Source organism: Rhinolophus sinicus, linkage group LG10 (genome assembly GCF_036562045.2).
Source record: "Rhinolophus sinicus isolate RSC01 linkage group LG10, ASM3656204v1, whole genome shotgun sequence".
NCBI classification, from domain to species: Eukaryota; Metazoa; Chordata; class Mammalia; order Chiroptera; family Rhinolophidae; genus Rhinolophus; species Rhinolophus sinicus.
The window spans coordinates 69329492-69350227 of NC_133759.1; the positions used below are offsets into that span (position 1 = coordinate 69329492).

The 20736-nt window shown below is 42.4% G+C and overlaps 1 protein-coding gene across 2 annotated transcripts in view; it reads left to right on the forward strand.

Moving 5' to 3' along the window:
- Positions 1 to 9537: 9537 nt before the first annotated feature.
- Positions 9538 to 20736, forward strand: part of RUFY1 (RUN and FYVE domain containing 1) — a 44214-nt gene continuing 33015 nt past the window's right edge. Inside the window, exons 1-3 of one of the 2 annotated variants that reach the window (XR_002136272.2) lie at positions 9538 to 9950; positions 18013 to 18186; positions 19521 to 19638. Coding sequence is in view for 1 of the 2 variants with exons in the window: in XM_019716956.2 (XP_019572515.2) it covers positions 9647 to 9950; positions 18013 to 18186; positions 19521 to 19638 (596 nt within the window). In the remaining variant the exon portion in view is untranslated. The remainder of the gene's footprint in view (positions 9951 to 18012; positions 18187 to 19520; positions 19639 to 20736) is intronic. The other variant, XM_019716956.2, reaches the window with a different exon arrangement.

The following is a 20736-nucleotide window of genomic DNA, read 5'->3' on the forward strand; positions in this document are numbered from 1 at the left end:
CGAGGAGACAGACAGGCAAACCAAGGAATATCATACAACAGGATGCACAGCATGGCCAATTAGCACATAAAATGAAGTTCAGCCTCAATGGGTAAAACATTTAGGAATACTTAAAAGTACAAAATTTACTGTGACTTAAACAAACAGTTATTTATCTGGATTATTCCTTCATGCTGATCACATTATGATGACAAAGTGGCTGCCCTAGCTCCAGACATCATGTCTATACATTCTCTACATTCAAGGTAGGAAGGGAAAAGGACATGAATCATCAGCTGTACTTTTTCATTTATCAGGATAATCAAGACTTCCCAGAAGCCCCAACACATTCTAGTTACAGCTCATTGGTCACAACTAGGCCACACGGCACCCCTGGCTGCTAGGGAGGTTGTAAACATGAGTAGCTCACCTAGGCCCATCCCTACTAACCAAATCAGGATTAAATTCGCGAAAAAGAAGAGGGAATTGATATTGGGAGTACAATTACCAGTGTCTCCCATATACTAATAATCAAAGAAAAGCAAATTAAAATGAGACATGTTCTTGCTTATTAAATTGAGCCAGATTTTAAAAGTTTGGTAACAGCTGCTGTTGGGAAGATAGAGCAAAGTGAACATTTCATAGCTTTTTGAAATGCACAACCCTCATTTGGCAACATACTGCAAGTCAAGATTTTTTTCAATGTTAATATTTTGACCCAACAGTCCTACTCCTAGAAAGTTATTCTAAGCGATAGGTGCACAAAGATATATTGTTGTTTAGATATTGAAAATTAGGAAATTATCCACATATCCAACAATCACTTTTTAAATTAGGAATTTATACAAATGCAAGATTAGATTAAAAGTATCATTTTTTTATGATTTTCTATAGTGTTGTGCTTTGACTCCTTTCTCTTTGTGAATCTAATACGTTTTTGTTTTGCAGTTGCCATGAGATTTACATAAAATATCTTATACCGTGTTTCCCCAAAAATAAGATCAGGTCTTATATTAATTTTTGCTCCAAAAGACTCATTAGGGCTTATGTTCAGGGGATGTCATCCTGAAAAATCATGCTAGGGCTTATTTTCTGGTTAGGTCTTATTTTCGGGGAAACACGGTAGTTACAACAGTCTATTTTTAAGTGATAACTTTGATCACATACAAAAACTACACTTTTTGTCCCCACACCATATTATATTTCTGATGTCACAATTTATATCTTTTTATACTGTGTGTCCGTTGACAAATTATTGTATCTATAGCTAGTTTTAATCCTTTTGCCCGTGAACTTTTATACTAGAGTTATAAGTGATTTACACACCACCATGCAAAGAGTAGAGGATTCTGAACTTGACTATACAGTTACCTTTAACAGTGAGTTATACTTTCATTTGTTCTCATGTTACTAATTAATCTACTTTCACTGCAACATGAAGAACCTTCTTTAGCATTTCTTGTAAGGCAGGTCTAGATCAAAGGTATCTTATTAAAAGTATGTGTTTCAATGTTAAACATACTGAAGTTGATAACTTTACCATGGTTATGTAAGAAAATATCCTAATTCTCAAGAAATCTATCCTGAATGATTTAAGGCTAAAAAGGTCATAGTTTACCCTTCGAAGGCCCAGGGGAAAAGTACATATGTAAACACAGGTAAAGAGAGAGCATATGCAAACGACAAAGCCCACAGAGTGAAATGTTAACTACGGGGGAATCTGGGTAAAGGGTATACAGTTTGCTCTGTGCTATCTTTATGCTTGCATCTTTTCTGTAAGATTAATCTTATTTCTAAATGAAAAGTTGTTTAAAGTATTCGATTTCCTTTGAAATACATCAAAAAATAAGACGGATTAATGGATGGAAAAAGGGATGAATACATGGAGAGATACGGTAAATGCTACACTCTATGCTTGGAATTTTTCATAATAAAATGTGGGGCAGGGAGAAACACTAGGCAAGTTTACATGACCTGTTATAAAAAAATGTCACAAAATCAGAAAATCCACTGTTTAAAAGCCATTGGCAGGGTCTTCAAAGCTCACCTTCCTGGCCCTGCTATCTCGGTATTTTCTCCAAAAGTGTGTGTTGGGCTGCACTCAAGATTCTCTCTGCCACTCATGGCCACTGTGAGGTGCCAAGCAGAAAAGGATGATCACTCAGGGACATAAGGAGGGACACATTATGTAAATTTTATGCACATTATCAGGTTAACATTTTTGCAAGTAAGCTACATATTTCTGAGTTAATTTTTATTTTCATAAAATAACTTGTCAGATTTCCTTTTCTTTTTTTAAAGGAAATGTTTCCTAAACACAATAAACAAACTAGAATTAGACACATTTAGATTTAAGTGAGGAAGGTTTGGAGAGGACAGACCTAAAACCTACTTTGAAAAATACTCTCTGACAGTGTGTTTTATTTTAAATCCCTCATGAAACTGAGTTTTATTCTTAGAGAAAGTTTCATCTAAACTTTGCATTTTCCTTTGCTTCATTTGGCTTCCTAAATAATTTTGAGTTCTCAATGGACTCTGGGTGGTGAACACACAATGTGATTTATAGATGATGTATTACAGAATTGTACACCTGAAACCTATGTAACTGTACTAATAATTGTCGCCACAATAAACTTTAATAAAAAAAATAGTCTTTGAGTTCTCAAGAAGTTAATACTTTCCTAATGTCCTAATGTTTAACTTTCTCTAAGTTGCATCTACTTTAAAAATAAAACCCTTTTTTGTAATGACTAATTGATTTCTCAAAACAAAGTGCCCAGATGAGGACTCACCCAATTTCAGCTCGCACAGGGATGCGGCACCTTGGGGTGGTATCACTCCAGGGCGCTGTCAGGGCTCAGTTTTTAACCTAAGTTGACATGGACTCTGCTCTTTTGTACTGGTTTAATTTCCTGTGGTGTCCTACATCATCCCTTCTTTGACTACATCATCCCCTTAACGTATTATCCTATCCCTTCTGGTGAGGAGCTTATTATCAAAGATATAGAAAACACACTCGAATCTTCTCCTAGAAGTTGCACAACAGTTGCCAGTTTTACCTTCTTGGTCATTAGATGTCCAATCCATCTTCCAGTTGTTTGGTCCAGGTATAGAATATCTCTTAGTAAAATATTCTGTTGCTTCTGTAAATACAGATAGAAGAGATAACCTGATTTGTGTGGTACAATTTGTTAATAAAGAAACACTGTATAGAATAAGAAGGGGGAGGAGGAGGAGAAGGATAAGAAACAATATTTGGTTTCTGCTCCTGGTTCCTGGCAGAGCACCTAAAACCCATGTACTTTTCCTGAGTAATAGGGGAGATAGTTGTATCTTTCGTTATTTCTAATAAGTGCCATTCAACCATACCTGAGTTTATGCTAATGAGGTGACTCTGGGAGGATGAGGGTTGGTTGTCAAAAGAATCAACCATGTAATTAGAGGGTTGGAACATTCATCCCCACCACTGGACCTCCAGGCACATGAGAGGGGCTAGAGATTGAGTTCAACCACCCATGGCCAATGATCTCATTAATCCTGCCCAAGTAATGGAACTTCCATAAAAAGTCTCAACAATGAGGTTCAGAGATCTTCCAGGTTGCTGAACACATCAAGGCGCTGGGAGGATGGCGTGCCCAGAGGGGCATGGCCACTCCACATCTGTCTCACACAGCTTGTCTCACACCTCTTCCATTTAGCTGTTCCTGAGTTGTATCCTTTGTAATCAATGGTTAAAGTGCTTTCCTCAATACCGTGAGTCACCCTAGTAAATTGCCAAATCCAAGGAAGGGGTCATGCGAATCCCCAGTTGATAGCCACTCAGTCAAAAGTACCAGAGGCCCACACTAGTGATTGGCCTCTGCAGTCCTGTGGGGTCTGCACCCACTCTGTGCAATTAGCGTCAGAAGTATGGTGAGTAAGGAGAGTTTTCCTTTTAGGTGATTACACTTTCACCTGCTAGACATTGATGGAGCCATCTCAGCAACAGCACCTGCATCTCAATCAGTTACAGCCACCACAACAAGCTACAAGTTTTAAACTGAAAATATTCACCTGTGGGTATTTTACCCTAGTCCCTGCAGTTACAAGGCCATTTAGAGAAGCAAGTCTTCATAAAATTAAAATATTCACTAATGAGTATGTTAGTAGTACCCCTTATAAAATCTGTTACCGCTTATAAAATTAGCCCCTCCTCAAAGCTCACTTCCTGCTGAAGCCCAAAGCACCGTCCCCAGTACTGCACCGATGGCCAGCCAGTCTCTCACCAGCTGGCAGATGTCTACAAGGCCAATCAACTGTACAGTGAAACTGTGCATCTTGCACAGGATGCAAGATTTCACGAGTAAACAAAAGTGACGCTCAGGTCCCACTCAATTCCCACTGTGGGGACAGAGCCCCAGAGAGTAGTTTACAGGCTCTCGGCCTCACGTGGAAGGGTACTGGCTCAGGTGGTGGATGGTCGTCGGCTGTGGCTGACTGGCCATCGACTGTGACCGGTTAGCCGATTGGCCGCTGGTATAACTGCTGCGGCTACGGAGGAGAGCCGAGGACTGCCGAGGATTGCCGAAGAGCCGAGCAGAGCCGAGGAGAGTGGAAGAGGAGAGCCGAAGAGAGCAGAAGAGAGGAGAGGAAGAGAGTCGAGAGAGTGGAGGAGAGTCGTCGGTCGGTTGGCGGAAAGGCGGACGGCAGGTCGCGCAACCGGTGAACCCAGCCTCCAGTGAGACCATAGTGGTGTGACTCCCCTACCTATGGCTCCGTGGGTGTTCCTTTTTGGCCTCACCATATCCTGCGTTCTTATGTGGGGAGCGGGACCAGAGACCCCGCAGGCCACTGCGCACGACAAATGGCGCAGCGAGCAGTGTCTCCTGCACGACACCCACACAAAGCCATTACACGTAGGGTTTGCAGAAAAGGAAGTCAATGCTGATGAACTTCAAAACAGAATGGTTGAAAAAAAATAATGAATTTACAACTTATATTAAAAGTAAAGAGTGAGCTCAGATGGGCTCACAGTATAGAGTAATAATACCATAAAATGGCTTGTGTTTTCCAATAAGCAATCCCATGAAAGCATCCAGAAGAATGAATAGCATTGTGAACAGGATAATTACTTTACTGCTTTTGGCCAATTCGCTTGAGTACTAGCTATATGCAAACAGATACAACTAAAATGGAAATGGAACCACAGGGAAAAAAAAGATATGATAGGTCTATAAAAGATTGAAGAGAACTTGAGAAATAAGATGAAGCCTAAGTTTTGGACCCTCTTTCTGAGTCCACCATAAATCAGATGAAATGAATGATGTTATGTCTTGATGTCATGCAGAGTGTCATGCGGGGTCTCTGTTCCTGCTCCCCACATAAGAACGCAGGACATGGCCAGGCCAAAAAGGAACACCCACGGAGCCATAGGTAGGGGAGTCATACCACTATGGTCTCACTGGAGGCTGGGTTCACACGACGTGTGACCTGCTGTCCGCTTTCCTGCCACCCAACCGACTCTCCTCGACTCTCCTCGACTCTCCTCCTCTCTCCTCGACTCCCCACCGTAGCCGCGGCAGTTATATTAGTGGCCAATGGCTCAATGGTTACAGCTGACGGCCAACTAGCCACAGCTGACAGCCATCTACTACCCGAGCCAGCACCTTTCCACATGAGGCCGAGAGCCTAGAAACTGCTCTCTGGGGCTCTGTCCCCATACTTGATATCAGGTAATTTTTCAGAAAAATTGTACAAAAGAATCAGCATTTGTTCATTTTTGTATTCATTCTAAAAACCAGCACATGGTTGCAAACATAGTCTAAATTTTATTAAATATAAGATAAAATATACTTATTTTCTTAATTTACGTTTTCATTTTAAAAAAAAAATGTCAAGCCTTTTGTGGGGATTTTTCACTTCATGGAACGTTGGCTGCTGTTGCAAACAGATTCTTTTTTACATATCTTTTTACTTTTTCTTATGAAAATACAGACATTCAGAAAAGTAGAGGGAATATGTAATAACTTTCTTGCACTTTTTACCTAGATTTCAAAGCTGTCAAGCTCTTGCCACATTTGCATCATCTATTTTCTTTTGCTGAAGTATTTTAAAATAAATTATAGACATCATAACATATCACTACTTGATACTCTAATGCAGCTCTAAAAATAAAGGCCTTTTCCTACACACCCACAATCCACTACCATACTTAAAAAATTAATTCTGTAATATCTAATATCCACATTCAAGTTCCCCCAACTGACAAAAACCAATCTTTCCCAGCAGGTAATTTTGGTCTCTTCAGGTTGCCTCTTCAGCCAAGTCCAGGGGATGCTGCCTCTTCTGGAAGAGTCTTGCTGTTTCGTACAGGTGCTGTTTCACATCTTCCTTTCTCTCCCCGTATTTCCTATAATCTCCAAGTTAATTAATGTGTTGTGTAATACAATAGCCATTGGCCACAGAAAGCTATTGTAATTTAGATTAATTTAATCAAACATTCCGTTTCTCAGTGTCATGAGCCATACTGCAAATGGTCAGGGGCCACTGTGGCTGATGGCCCTTGTGGAAGACGGCGCAGACCTAGGTTATTTCCATCACCTCAGAGCATCTGTGAGTGCTCATAGCCGACAGTGCTCCATACCTCATCGCTTAGAAAACTCGTTAGACTGTAATTGGCCATTCCTGGCACCGGAGTCCAAGTAGTAAGGATATGTCCAGGTAGTAAGGATCTCCTAGATTATAAAATGCCAACCAAAATGTAATCTTTGTACATGTGAGATAAAATTAGTAAAGCCCCAGGTACTCTCAGCTGATAAGCCAACTCGAGGTACAAATAAGGCCAGGATTTGTCTCTTTGGGAACCGTTTTGGGCTCAGGCAAATCACCAAACCACCTGGGATGCTGCCTAACTCAATTTCTGCTCCACACCAAGGAGACAGTGAGCAATCTGCACTTGCAGCACGGAGACAAGGCAAGGCCACCTGTGATGGGGGGGGCAAAGGGAGATTTGTAAGCAGAAAGGTGAAAGGATCAGCCCTGAGCCTTAGGAAATCCAAGTGTAGCCAGGCGGGCCAGATTTGAGAGACAAGATCTAAGAAATGTGAGAATCCTCCAAAAGATCAGAAAGAAAAGTGAGTGACAGGTAATGGGCAGAGGATGGAATCATACTCGGGAAGGCAGCAGACAGAGGAAACCCAAGGCATAAAAAATAGGGCCCAAGCAGAGGGGAGAAAGGAGCTAGGGGACAAACCACACAGAGAGTAATGGGGGGAAAAAAAAGTCGGGGTGGGGAGGGAAGACTGGGCCACATGTTTTGGGTAGGTACTTTCATTACGGAGCATTTCAAGCACATGGAAAAGTATAGAAAATAACATAAATATGTTAGGGTGCCTTCTAAACTTTACTATTTGAACCTAAAGTAATCACACACATCCTCTTCACCAAAACCCCTCTTACCAAGGTTTCTCCAAAATTGATCTCATATAAAGTAAAAATTAAAAGAACTTAGAATTCCTGTTTGTTGTTTGGAGAATTAAGGTGATTACCTGCTCACTCAATTGCCTACTCTATCAGGAATACCATGTTTCCCTGAAAATAAGACCTAGTTGGACAATCAGCTCTAATGCGTCTTTTGGAGCAAAAATTAATATAAGACCCAGTATAGTCTTATAGTAAAATAAGACCGGGTCTTATATTAACTTTTGCTCCAAAAGACACATTAGAGCTGATCATCCGGCTAGGTCTTATTTTCGGGGAAACACGGTATATCTTCTATAATGCCCCATTTACAACTCTGAAATGAAATTCATAGATAATAAACCTACCTACCAACACTCAAAATCTCAAAAAATTAGTATGTCCTAATATAAGAGAAATAAGTCCATAATATGTATTTCAATATGTAAATGAGGCACAACTACCACTAAAAGCAATGTAACCATTTGTACCTTTATATAAAATAGCCATGACTGTGACAGACAGCACAGGCATCATCTTAACATCTCCAGCATTGTTGTGGGTGACATGATGTTCTGAAACTGTTAATAACTTTTAGGTTCTGAACAAATCAATTTTGTTGCATTCTGGGAAAATTCAAAATGCATTTCTGGTAGTCATTATACTGTTCACCAATATTCCCAGTTCTCCTATTCCACTAGTAGGATTGAACTTCCCAATTCCATTGAAGTTAGAGTTGCTATGTGACTTGCTTTGGCCAATGAAATGTGTATAAGGGAAGGCTGTCACTTCAAGGCTGGGGCATTTACTATTGATGCAAAACTGCTCCAAGTGACAGAACCTCCAACAGCCCGGCATAATGACAAACTTCTGTTATGGGAAGATACTGATATTTGGGGGTTATTTGTTACTGAAGCATAACCTAGCCTGATATAGTATTAAAACTGTTCCCCTCAAGAATAGTTTATGTTTTTATGCAAAATGGAATTAGGCTCCAGGCTCTGATCATTAAAAACAAGCTTTGCACTTACATGAATGTCCAGGGGGAAGGAGAGTCCTGAAGGCTCCTGGACAACTCTGTCATTCCAGACTACCTGACACCCCTATCCGCCCCCCCCCCCCGACTCCTCAGTCACTGTGACAACTGAAATGTCATCCCCACCAATTCCCCCACTCACTTCCCACCCCATGAAAAACAACTGGCCTTCAGGGACCAGGCAGATCATGAAAACTAGTAAACTGGGCTGGACCTACACGCCTAGAGAACCTGGGCTTCTGAAGGGCAGCCACAGCCCACTCCACCAGTTCGCCACCATCAGCAAACATACTGAGTTGCCAAATCTTCCGATGCTTTAAGAGACAGCCAAAATCCAGCTTTTTATGGAAAATCGGTTGATTTCTAGATATCTGCAACAACCTAAAAATTTTAAATTTAAAATTTAAGCACTCTGGGAGTCAAACCAAACAGTTCTGCTTGTTTGATGGTGCCCACGTGCAGCACTTTGCAAAAAAAAAAAAGGGTCAAATGCTGGTGCAATTTGAGTTTCTCTTTGTCAAATTCCCTTCTTTTCCAAGTGCCAAAACAGGCTGTAAGTCGTTACAAGTAGAATGCTTTGCCTAAGCCACATAGTTGGGTGACAGCCATCACAATTGCTAACATTTGCTCTGTGCTCCTTACTGCAAAATCTTACTTAAATAATGAGGTAGGTTGTTATTGTCCCCATTTAACCAATTAATAGCAGAATCCGGACCTTCAGATTTCCAGTCCACCTCAGTGGATTTTCTGCCAAGCTGTGGCATTAGGTCCCTACTTTTTAAAAAATTCTGTTTCCTGCCTCTCCAGTCCGTTTCCTTACCCGCCCTTTTGCTTGTTCTGAAGGCTGCTGCAGAAAAGTGAAGTAGAAAAAGTAAAATATGAAATGAAAATAAAAAAGAGGAACTCGTGTCACAAAGAAAACTAAGGCCATGTGGGCTGTGTTCTAGGCTGGGCCCAAGAGTAACTTCACGGAAAAAAGTCCTCCCGACTGGTGGGAATAGGGGTGCTGCTTAGGTTGTGACCGGTACTTTCCTAAACCTACTTAAAGTGGGAGCGAGTGAGGGAGGGTGGTGAAGAAGAAGCCCGACGTCGCGAACAGGAAAACAGGATCGCAAGGGTGTGAGAGCGCCGGTCCCGCCGCCCGCCCGCCCGCACGGAGCACGCTGCCCGCTTCGGCCACGTGACGCGGCCAAGATGGCCGACGGGGGAGCCAGCTGCTCGGCGGGGCGGGAGCTCGGGCCAGGGCCGGAGCCGGAGCCGGAGCCGGAGCCGGAGCCGGGGGAAGAGTTCGAGATCGTGGACCGGAGCCAGCTGCCGGGCCCGGGCGAGCTGCGGAGTGCAGCGAGACGGCGCGCCGCGGCGGAGGGCTGGTCCGCGCCCATCCTGACCCTAGCGCGCAGGGCCACCGGCAACCTGTCGGCGAGCTGCGGGAGCGCGCTGCGTGCGGCCGCGGGACTGGGCAGCGCGGGCGGCGGCGCCGACGGCGCGGCGCCGGCAGGTAGGTCCGGCGGGCGCGTCCCGCGCGTTCTCCGCACGGGTCAGGTGGGTGGTTGGCTGTAGGAGCGGGGCAGACGGGACCCTGTTAGACTGGTCGTAAGAAGCCAACGTGTTCACGCGCCTGACTTCTCTTCTGATTTCTCTACACTCTACACTCTGCGGCTGCGCAGAGATGAACGCGTGGCTTGGGTTGTGACTCCCACTTGTGTTCCCCGGACAACGTCGTTCTATTCATTGGTGGACCTTAAGAAAATGTACGAGTTTGAGCTCAGATTATCTGTATGGGATTTAAAAGCACTTAAGTAAATCCAGGACTTCTGCTGTAAATCTCAAAATGCCAGCCCAGCTCACACCTGGCAGGTGTGACAGCGCATCCACTCTCCCCAAAGAGTCAAGTCACCACATTTCCCAGCCAGTAAAATGGGGAGTTTTGATTCACCCAGTGATTCCCTACAGTGCTTTCAGCCCTTGTCATTAGTGAGAAGACTAGAAACATTAAATGTGTGACTCAGTGGCCCACAGGGGGGAGGGGGGGAGGCGGGGGCTTGTGGCTACCGTATTGCATAGTGCACTGGGGACATTTTCTTCTGCATAGGAAAGTGCTGTGGGGCAGAGCTGAGTAAAGACTGGAGTGCTCTCTAAAAAGTATTAGTGTGCCTTGGCGGTTTCTTGATTCTGTCCTACTCACTGGCAACTTTTCCAGAATACTGAATTTTGAGAATCTCAGTGGTTAAGAAAGATTAAGGAGTAAAGTTTAAAATCTGACTTCTTTTCAGATTCTGACAATGGAAAGTAGGACTAAAAGGTAATGAGGGGCTACTCTACCCAGGAATCTGGTCCCCACTAGCTTGCCCGCTTTGGGCATGTCAGTGAGTGTTTGCACACCCACCCACTGGTAGTCAGTCCCAGAGTCAAGGCCTGGGGTCTTCTGGAGGCCTCTCAGGTAGTTCATGGTAGGTAGTAAGCAAATAATGTTAGCTGTTCACTGATGGATAAAATGTTCCAGTGCCTAGAACAGTGCCTAGCTCAGAATAATAAATATTTGAACAAATGCATATTTGAAAAATACTTGTTTTACATTTATGTGCTATGAATAATAGCCAACACTTGTATTGTGCTTACTGGGTGCCAGATATTAGTCTTAGATCTGTACATAATTCATTTAATCCTCACAGTAATCCTACATAGTAGCAGGACTGGCTTCATGGTGTGTAATCGATGCAGGCTTTGGTTAGTGTGGTCCAACAGGGACAGGCACTGAGAAATGACCCATGCTTGAAATTCTTAGTAATTATATCTCTGAATTTGTGTTTTGTAAGTGAAGTCCGGTGGAACAAAGGAGCGTGTGTAGGGGTCTTGGAGTCGGACTCACGTGTGGTCCCACCTTCCACTGCCTCCAGGGGACAGGTTCTCAGCCACCCTGGCCCACTCAGACTACCCTGGGGCACTGCTGGCCTAAGCAGGGTTGGGGTCATGCCTTTTGAATCTTAGAGTAGGGCAAGGTGTCCACTGCCATGCTGCACCAGGCTGGCAGTGCCACAGCACAGTAGGCAGGCAACTGGGCCTCTCACCTCCCCACCAACCAGATACAGACTGCATCTCTGCAGGAAGCTGCAATGCCTTAGAACCCACGAAGGGGAGACTGACTTCCTCGCCTTTGCGCATAGAGCCAGCCCATGTGATAGGTACCATTTTATCCCCGTTTTAGAAAGGAGGGAAACTGACTTAAAGAGAAATTAACTTAGAAATGGCAGAGCCCATACTTGAACCAAGACACCTGCCTCTCAAGCACATGCTCTTAGTCACAACACCTCAATGCTTCGACACCTCTAAATAGTTTTATGGTAAAATGCCATAATATATGCATATGGATTTTTAAATTAGATTTAATATTTTAATGAAAATATTAAATAACTGCCACTCAGATCTGGCAAAAATTGTGAACATGACTGAACAAGGGCTGAAATGTGGGAAACAGCTGGGAGAAGCTGTGTGGCTAGTCCACGAAGGTAACCAGGATTTGGAGCCATCCAATAGGACAGGAATGGAGGTGGGGAAAGGAGGTGGACCCAGCACCAGGCTGGGCAGAGGCCCCCCCGAACAGCAGGTCAGGAGAAGACAGTGGCCCCGCTTCAGCAGGCTCATTCGTGTCTTTCCCACCAATGTGCTTCCATAAGTGATGAGGATGCAGGGTTGTCAGAGGGAGCAGTGAAAGAGCAGAGGTCGGGTGTCAGCAGGCCCCTTGCCAGAAAAAAATTGGGGGTAATAAAGGTTAAAGGGAAACGCTGTGGAATGTTGTGGAATCCTCTGAGTATTTGTTATACAGCATTATCCCACATGAGGTCTGGTAGCACAGCAGGCCACCGCAATTGCATTCACAGAGTTGTCTTATTTGGTTTTTTATTTTTTAAATATTCTTTCCTTCCTTCCTTCCTTCCTTCCTTCCTTCCTTCCTTCCTTCCTCCCTCCCTCCCTCCCTCCCTCCCTCCCTCCCTCCCTCCCTTCTTTCCTTTCTTATTAGGGAATATTGGGGAACAGTGTGTTTCTCCAGGGCCCATCAGCTCCAAGTCATTGTGGAGGGCACAGCTCACTGGCCATTGTGGGAGTCGAACCGGCAACCCTGTTGTTCAGAGCTCATGCTCTAAACAACTGGGCCATCCAGCCTCCCTGATTTTTTTTTTAAGATAATAAATGAGCATGGTAAAAAAAAAAAAAAAAAAAAAAAAAAATCAAACCATACTAAAGGAGACTGGTATAGAGGCAGTCCTTCATTCCAGAAACTGCCCCCAATCCTGTTGTATCTTTCAGAGGGTGTGTGTGCTTGTAGCTATCCTTTCATCTACACAGTTTTCATGAAAACCACAGGACATACACACAAAGTTCCACATCTGGCTTTCTAGAGTGATGTCTCTTCCTAAAGGATGAATAACAAAACATACATGTTTATGGAATTAAAGAGCCCAGCACAGTGGGTACTCACTGAAGAAGGAAGTCTTTGATTTTAAAATTATATTTGCCATTAAGTAGGTGGTACATATTGTGCCTTTTTTTTCTGTTCTCTCCCATGACAAATTTTATTTTGTGGGGCAGCTCCTTCCAAAATGAAGCACAACTTTTTCCACTTCACATTGCTAAATTCCTTAAGTTAGCCATTAAGATAAGTGAATATTCCTGACAATTACAAAAGTGTAAAAACAGTTTCCTTTGTTGTCAGTACATGATAACACCATACTGAATTATGTTTCAAGAAACCAAAGGGCTACTCAAAACTAAAACTCAAATCTATAAAAATCTAGTCATTCTCTAAAATTTAGAACCCAACAAAAATAACCATACAGCCCACTCCCCTTCCTGAGTGCTTATTCTCTAGACCAAATGTTACAACAAACTGGCAGCCCTTTGAGCTGTTTGTGGTTGGTAGTTGCATTTTTTTCTACCCTGCACAGTATGAAACAATTTTTAAAAACATTTTTAAGGCAATTAGTAGGTTTTACATAAAAATCCAGATTACCAGCTTCTCTTGAAAACTCCAATCTGGCACTAATGACAGCATTCCTCCAGCAAGAGGGTGGCTGGCTTCGTGTTCTCTCCAGCTCAGCCTCTCTGCGCCGCTCATTTAGGTTACAGGCCTGGCTGCTTTCTACAAGGGTCTAGGTTGAGATCCCTGATCAGATCATTTATCTGACAATTCAATAAGTGTAGAATTCTGTGACATTCTGTGTGTGGTGTTGAACTGTTATTAATGAAGCTTAGAGATGTTAACAGCTTGGCCAAGGTCACAAAGCGACCGTGTTTCCCCCAAAATAAGACCTAGCTGGACCATCAGCTCTAATGAGTCTTTTGGAGCAAAAATTAATATAAGACCAGGTCTTATTTTAATATAGTATAAGACCCAGTCTCAATATAAGACCTGGGCTTATATAATTTTTAATTTTTATATTAATTTTTAAAATTTTTATATTAATTTTTGCTCCAAAAAACACATTAGAGCTGATGGTCCGGCTAGGTCTTATTTTCGGGAAAACACGGTAGTAAAATTCAGAGGTGGACCAGCTTAAAGATTGTTCCAGCTTGAATTTTCCATAACTCTCTAAATTGAGCATGAATGTGAATAGGCGACTAACTGAGCAGGGGGGTGGATGAAATGGTTGACATACACTGCCTTGTCCCCAGGAACGGTGTGGAGAGCCACTGCCACCCAGTTCTGACCACCTAAAACACGTCTTCACATTTTTTGCTCACATGACCTCCTGAAAAAAAAAAAAAAATTCAACTTTTAAAGCTGACATAAAATTCTTGATAATTTTAAAATGAATACATTTTCTGGCTTATTGTAAATACTGACTTTTTGAAATAAAACTGTTACATCACTTTGAAGTGTATCATGTGGTATGTACATAAATACGTTGATTTGTTAAGCACGACCATTCATCTTAAAAATAAACAAGTTATTTTTCATATTTTAAATATTTTTACCTCATTTTATTCCTTGAACTTGAATTTCCACTTCCATGTTTTAAAATTTTTTATTGGTCATCCAATCGTATGTCTCAGCCAAAAATATGTAAATGAATTAATATTTAATAAACTTTTCTTGTAACTAAAGCTCTAAGTGTATAAAAATTTTTCTTCTGCAGTGAATTACCATTAAAATGATTAATAATGGTAAACTGATAAAAAGCATATAAATGTAATTTTATAAATAATTATACATAAATTTTCCTTGGAATTGCTTCTCTTAATGAGCTAAATGATACTGGTTTTTTCATTAACCTGTATCTATAGATGACTATATATGATTTACTGATAAAATATGATAGGACTGAGCATGAATTTTATTCCTTTTTTCATAGATGTGATCCCTGACAAACCTGGTTCCAATGAGAAATATAAATGGAGAGTTAGAGCAATATAAAGTTATATGCCCCAAATCACATTGATCTAATGTCAGTGATTTTAGACTGACATTTATATTTTATTTTTGACTGATGAAAATCACCTGACTTTCAGTAAATGATGCAACCTAGTCATATTAAAGAAATATATGATTTTTCAACCTCTGGGAAGTTCCCAAAAAAAGGTTTTACCAAGTTTATCAAGTGATAATTATGTTTGTAATTCTTTCATGTAGTTACCTTGTTTAACCCAGAACACTCAAAATGGTGGGGGACATCTAAATATTGCTTATTTCATTACACCTTTGCCAATAAAGTACATATTTTTTTACAAAAAGACTTAGTTTACATGCACTTCAAATCCATTTTTATCAAAAACTTGGAGCTACAGTTTTGGCTCATTTAATTTATGGAACATGTCCATCAGGTTAATGGCATGTCCTAGGGTACTGAGAGTATTGAGACTGGCTGAAAATAATTACATATTTATATTTGGGGGGGGGGGGATTTGTTTTTACTTTCTAAATTCAGATACCCAGCAGAGGGCTAGAAATCAACCCCATCCCCAACACCAGTTTTCCCTAAGTGCAATAAAGCAATGAGAGACTGGAAGCTTTTCATGCTGTTGGTGGCTTGATTAATCATGGAATGAGGCTTCACCCCCATGTGGGTGTGTGGGATCCCAAGTCAATGCATCAAGAGCAAGATATGGGGTAGGGAGTGAATTGACACTCTTCTGTGGACTGAGAGAAGAAAGAGTTCCTGTGAAACATGAAGACCTGGGAATTGATTTCTTTAAAACACCTGGGCCTGCCGAGCCCTCTGCAAGACTTCCTGGATATGTATTCTGATTGGAAGACCACTAGTTCATAGACCTGGGCCCAGGGTCTTATGTAATGTTAAATATTTACAAATTGCTTGTATGGTTATTGATTGGTCTAGTCAGGATTTCGCCTTCCTTTTGATAAGGTTTTACAATTTTTATTTACTTTGCCTATCCATTTCATTAAAGTTTTCAAATTTATAAATGTAATACATAGCATTCTCTCAAAATTTAAAAATAATTAAACAGGGGCCGGCCCAGTGGCTCGGGCTGTTGGAACGCCATGCTCCTGACTCCGAGGGCTGCCGGTTCAATTCCCACATGGGCCAGTGGGCTCTCAGCCACAAGGTTGCTGGTTCAACTCCTCAAGTTCCGCAAGGGACGGTGGGCAGCACCCCCTGCAACTAAAGATTGAACACAGCACCTTGAGCTGAGCTGCCTCCCGGATGGCTCAGTTGGTTGGAGCGCAGGCTCTCAACCACAAAGTTGCTGGTTCGACTGACTCCCACAAGGGATGGTGGGCTGCGCCCCCTGCAACTAGTAATGGCAATTGGACCTGGAGCTGAGCTGCGCCCTCCACAACTAAGACTGAAAGGACAACTTGAAGCTGAACGGCACCCTCCACAACTAGGATTGAGGGGATAATGACTTGACTTGGAGAAAAGTCCTGGAAATACACACTGTTCCCCAATAAAGTCCTGTTAAAAAAAAATAACAATAATAATTAAACAACCCCAACCCAAATGCTTTATTTAACCCATTTTTCTCTCTCCACAACTGATATGAAATGTTTAAACCAATTTCTCTTTACCAGGAGGTGTCTTAGGTTTTGCCGAGAAAATTGAGAATATTGAATCCCAAACTGTCTCAAGTCTCAATATTTATTTATTAGCAAATGCCTTTATTATAAATTCACAGTAATAATATCGTCCTTTTCAATTTAGCTACACATATACCGAGGGTGCCAAAAAAATGTGGACACTTTGGTCAACGTTACTCAAACAGTAGTTCACTGTAATCAGAAGTGTCTGGACACTGATGGTAACCACTTTGAGCACCTCTTGTAATTGCAGAAGTTAAATGTGACTTGTATTCATCTTTTGTTATCAGTATATATTGAGTATTACAATTTTCATACAGTTTTCCTTTCTTAAAATGTGTATTCTTTTTTTGGTACCCTCTGTGTATGCTGCTCTTGTGTCCATATTAATGTCCTTGAACATTAATCCACAGTTAACATCCAGAATACACAGATCAATCCAAATTAAGGTTTAACAAGCAATTCACAGACTAGGAGACAATAAACATGACTTTTATTGTCATGTTTATTGTCTCCTAGTTTAACAAGCAATTCACAGACTAGGAGACAATAAACATGACAATTCTGTTGTAATCAGACAATAGCAAACTAAAAAAATAGGATCCCCCACCCCACTTCCAATTGGCGAATATTTTAAAGGTGGAAGGTCGGTGCGCATGCGGAGAGGGGCGCGACGCACGAGGTCGGGCCCCCTTCGTGCTCGGGGTTGTTTTTCCTGCCAGGACTGTTTGGGGTCTACATTTTTATCTAATTTCTAGAATGACAAGTTTCTGGGTTTGAGCGGCCATGTGGTAAGCGTTTGTCATGGATACCTAATACTGACTGAAGACAACTTTTTTAACCCTCAAACAAAACAAGGTTAATGGCGTTGAAATGGAAAGACAGGTGAATTTATTTTATTCGAACGGTTTTACTTACAAAAAAGTGTAAAACTCGTAATTGACCACTAATTGTGGGCGAAAGGCGGGCAACAACGAGAATTTGAGCCTGAACCGGAGGGGGCAGGTGCTTTCCCGAAAGAACTTGGGGTGGCACCGTCAAGCAACCCTGCAGGCCTAAGAAGCCATCTGGGCAATGGCAGGACCACCGCACCCGCCAGACGGCCTAAAATGGCGCCCGCCAGCTCCGTGGGCGTGGCCCAGGGCTGGGCTCGTCCAATAGAAGCGTCCGGGGGCGGAACACTTTCCTTATGCTTGGGGCAGGGCTTCCAGGAGTTTGCGCCTTTCGGTGGGTAGAAAACTGAATACCAAGTGTAGGAGAGGCCAATCGCGGCGAGTCTTGGTAGAGACGTAGCCTTAGCAACGCGCAGAGCCGCCTGAGAGGCCTCGGGAGTCTGACCCTACACCTAGTTGTGGTTTTGACCTCCAGTGATCAGAGTCCGGGTGCTGCGAACCCCAGTTATCCGCACATCTGCGCTCCTGGCAGACCAACTGCCCCCTGCCCGTCTTGCCTCCGTTGTCCAGCCTCCTAACCCCGGAACACAGTCCACTAACGAAGCTGTCCCTGCTTCTATCCTATCCCACAGCTTCCAAGTGCCAGATGATGGAGGAGCGGGCCAACTTGATGCACATGATGAAACTCAGCATCAAGGTCTTGCTCCAGTCCGCCCTGAGCCTGGGCCGCAGCCTGGATGCGGATCATGCCCCCTTACAGCAATTCTTTGTGGTGATGGAGCACTGCCTCAAACATGGGCTGAAAGGTGAGCCTGGGGGCGTTCGGGGGGCGGGGGGTTAAGTTAGGCTAGCTGTTGCTCAGCATGTATTCATCAGTGCTAAACATTGTTCTGAGGTGCTGGGATAACAACAATATACAAAACAGACAAGATCCCGGCCCACAGACCCGACGTTCTTGAGCATCGTTGTCCAGTAGAAATTGCCATGCGAGCCTCATGAGCAGTTTCTAATGTTCTGCTGTAGTAGTTGTGTTAAAAAAAAAAGAAATATGTGAAATTAATTTTAATGATATATTTTATTGAACCCAATATATCCAAAATATTATCATTTTGACACATAGTCATTATTAAAAAGCCGTATTAATGAGATACTTTGCATTCCTTTTTTATACTAAGGCTTAAAAATCCACTGTGCTCAACATCTACAGCACATCTCCATTGCACTACCAGCTACAGTTCAAGTGCTCAGTAGCACATGTGGCTAGTGACTGCCTTGGACAGCACAGTTCTGGAGGAGGAGACAGACAATAAATTCAGAAGCTAATCAACAACTACAAAATGCTACAAATTCAAGGAAGCAAAGTGGGCTAGATGATAGAGAATCAAGGAAAAAGCCTTTCAGCTAGAGTGAGAGGGGAAGATCTTTCTGGGGAGGTAAAATGTGAGCTGATACCTACAGGAGAAGACGGAGTCCTACATGCAAAGATTTGGGAAAAGCAAAAAAACAGGTGCAGTGGTCCTGAGTGGGACCAGTCTTGGTTTGAGGAAGACACCAGGTAACTGAGATGTGTTGAGAGGGAGGAGATGAGGTCCAGGAGGTGGGAAGAGCTGGGTCATGTCGGTTATTAAAGGTCCAGTGAGGAACTGATTTTATTATTTTATTCCAAGAGTATGATGTGACTTACATTTTTAAAAGAACTTCCAGTTACATGGAGTACAGATCATAAGGGTGGAGAGGTGACAATGTTAGAGCAGGAAGATTTGTTAGGAGGTTATTACAGCATTTCAGGTGAGGGATGGTGGGAATGTTCATTTGAAATCAAGCACTGATTTTGGCATCAGATAGGAAGGAGGAAGGGGAAGGATTTCCCAAGTGATCATGTGAGGCACTTTTATTTCATGGGCAATAAATAAAATACTTGGAGAAAGCGCATAGTGGGTAGATCAGAGAGTCCCTGTCTCCAGAGGAAGGGAGAGCTCATTTGTTACCTGGCCTCTCCCAGTCCACAAGACTAAATCAGAAGAATTAAGTGGAAAGATGAATCTGAACCATTCATTTGGCTTTTGGGAAAGAGACTGTGGGCCCCTGAAGACATTTTACGTCTTGTTCTTATGTATAACACTTTTGTTTTCCCTTTTAGTTAAGAAGAGTTTTATTGGCCAAAATAAATCTTTCTTTGGTCCTTTGGAGCTGGTGGAGAAACTTTGTCCAGAAGCATCAGATATAGCCACTAGTGTCAGAAATCTGCCAGAATTAAAGTGAGTGAAAAGTCATTACACTGATTTGATGTTTAAAAAAACTCCCTTATATTTACCCATTTCTCAATTCCTTGCTGATAAAATATTTTCTGATTTAGAACAAATTGCAGCATGAGCGACACTCTGCTTAGACTTTAGTCCTAGCTCTGCTTCTCATTATCCACACAACCTTGAACAAGATTTACCCTGAGCCTCAGTTTCCTTTTCTTTAAAATGGGGATTGTGATGCTTGTCACGCAAGGTCAAATAGGCTGAAAAGGCGTTGTCACATGAGGAGCAGTTACAGGAGGAAAAGGAGTCACATTCCTGGGATCATTACTTCCGATACATCTGGGCAGTTTTTCTGAATAATACCATTCAGGCCAGATTTTAGATTCCAGGATAAGAGACATTTGTGAAAAGGTTGGGACTAACAAATCATTTGCTGTATCTGGGTTTGCCCTTGGTATCCTGATCATAGGCTCAAAATCAAACACTGGACAGAGCACAAAGAAGGTGTCAGTCTGCATTTAGAAGGTACCCTAGAGATTCTTTGGCCTGTGCAAAAGAGCCCCCTGCAACTGTCCAGCCTCTGCCTGACCCTTCTCCTGTGGAGCCAACCTGTTCCGTTTTCAGATAATAATAATAATAATAGCCACCATCTACTAAGGGCCTGCCATGTACCACGTATCCTGCTAAGGACATTCTATTACCTCATTTAATGGTCTACAAAAAGCCTCTAGGAATGCCGTTCGTAGATATCCCCATGGACAAGCATGGACTTAGGCGCAGAGTGGGTAAGTTGCCCAAGGTCCGTTGGCAGGAAGTGAGTGGTAGCCAGGAAGAGAACACAGGTCTGTTGGACTCTGAAACCTGCTAAATCCCACTAAACCCTGTTGCTGCGGAGCCCTTTGAAATAAGTGAGTTGCAGGATAGTATGTATAACATGGTAATTTTTTTTGTAAAAGGGAGAAAAATAAGAATTTATATTTGTTTTCATGTGCATAAAAATGTTTTGGAAGTAAATATAAACTAAAAACAGTATATTAATGTATGGGAAAGGGAAGCAGGGGAAAAAATTAAGTATTAAACTGTACGTACTGTTTTGTAGCCTTTCCA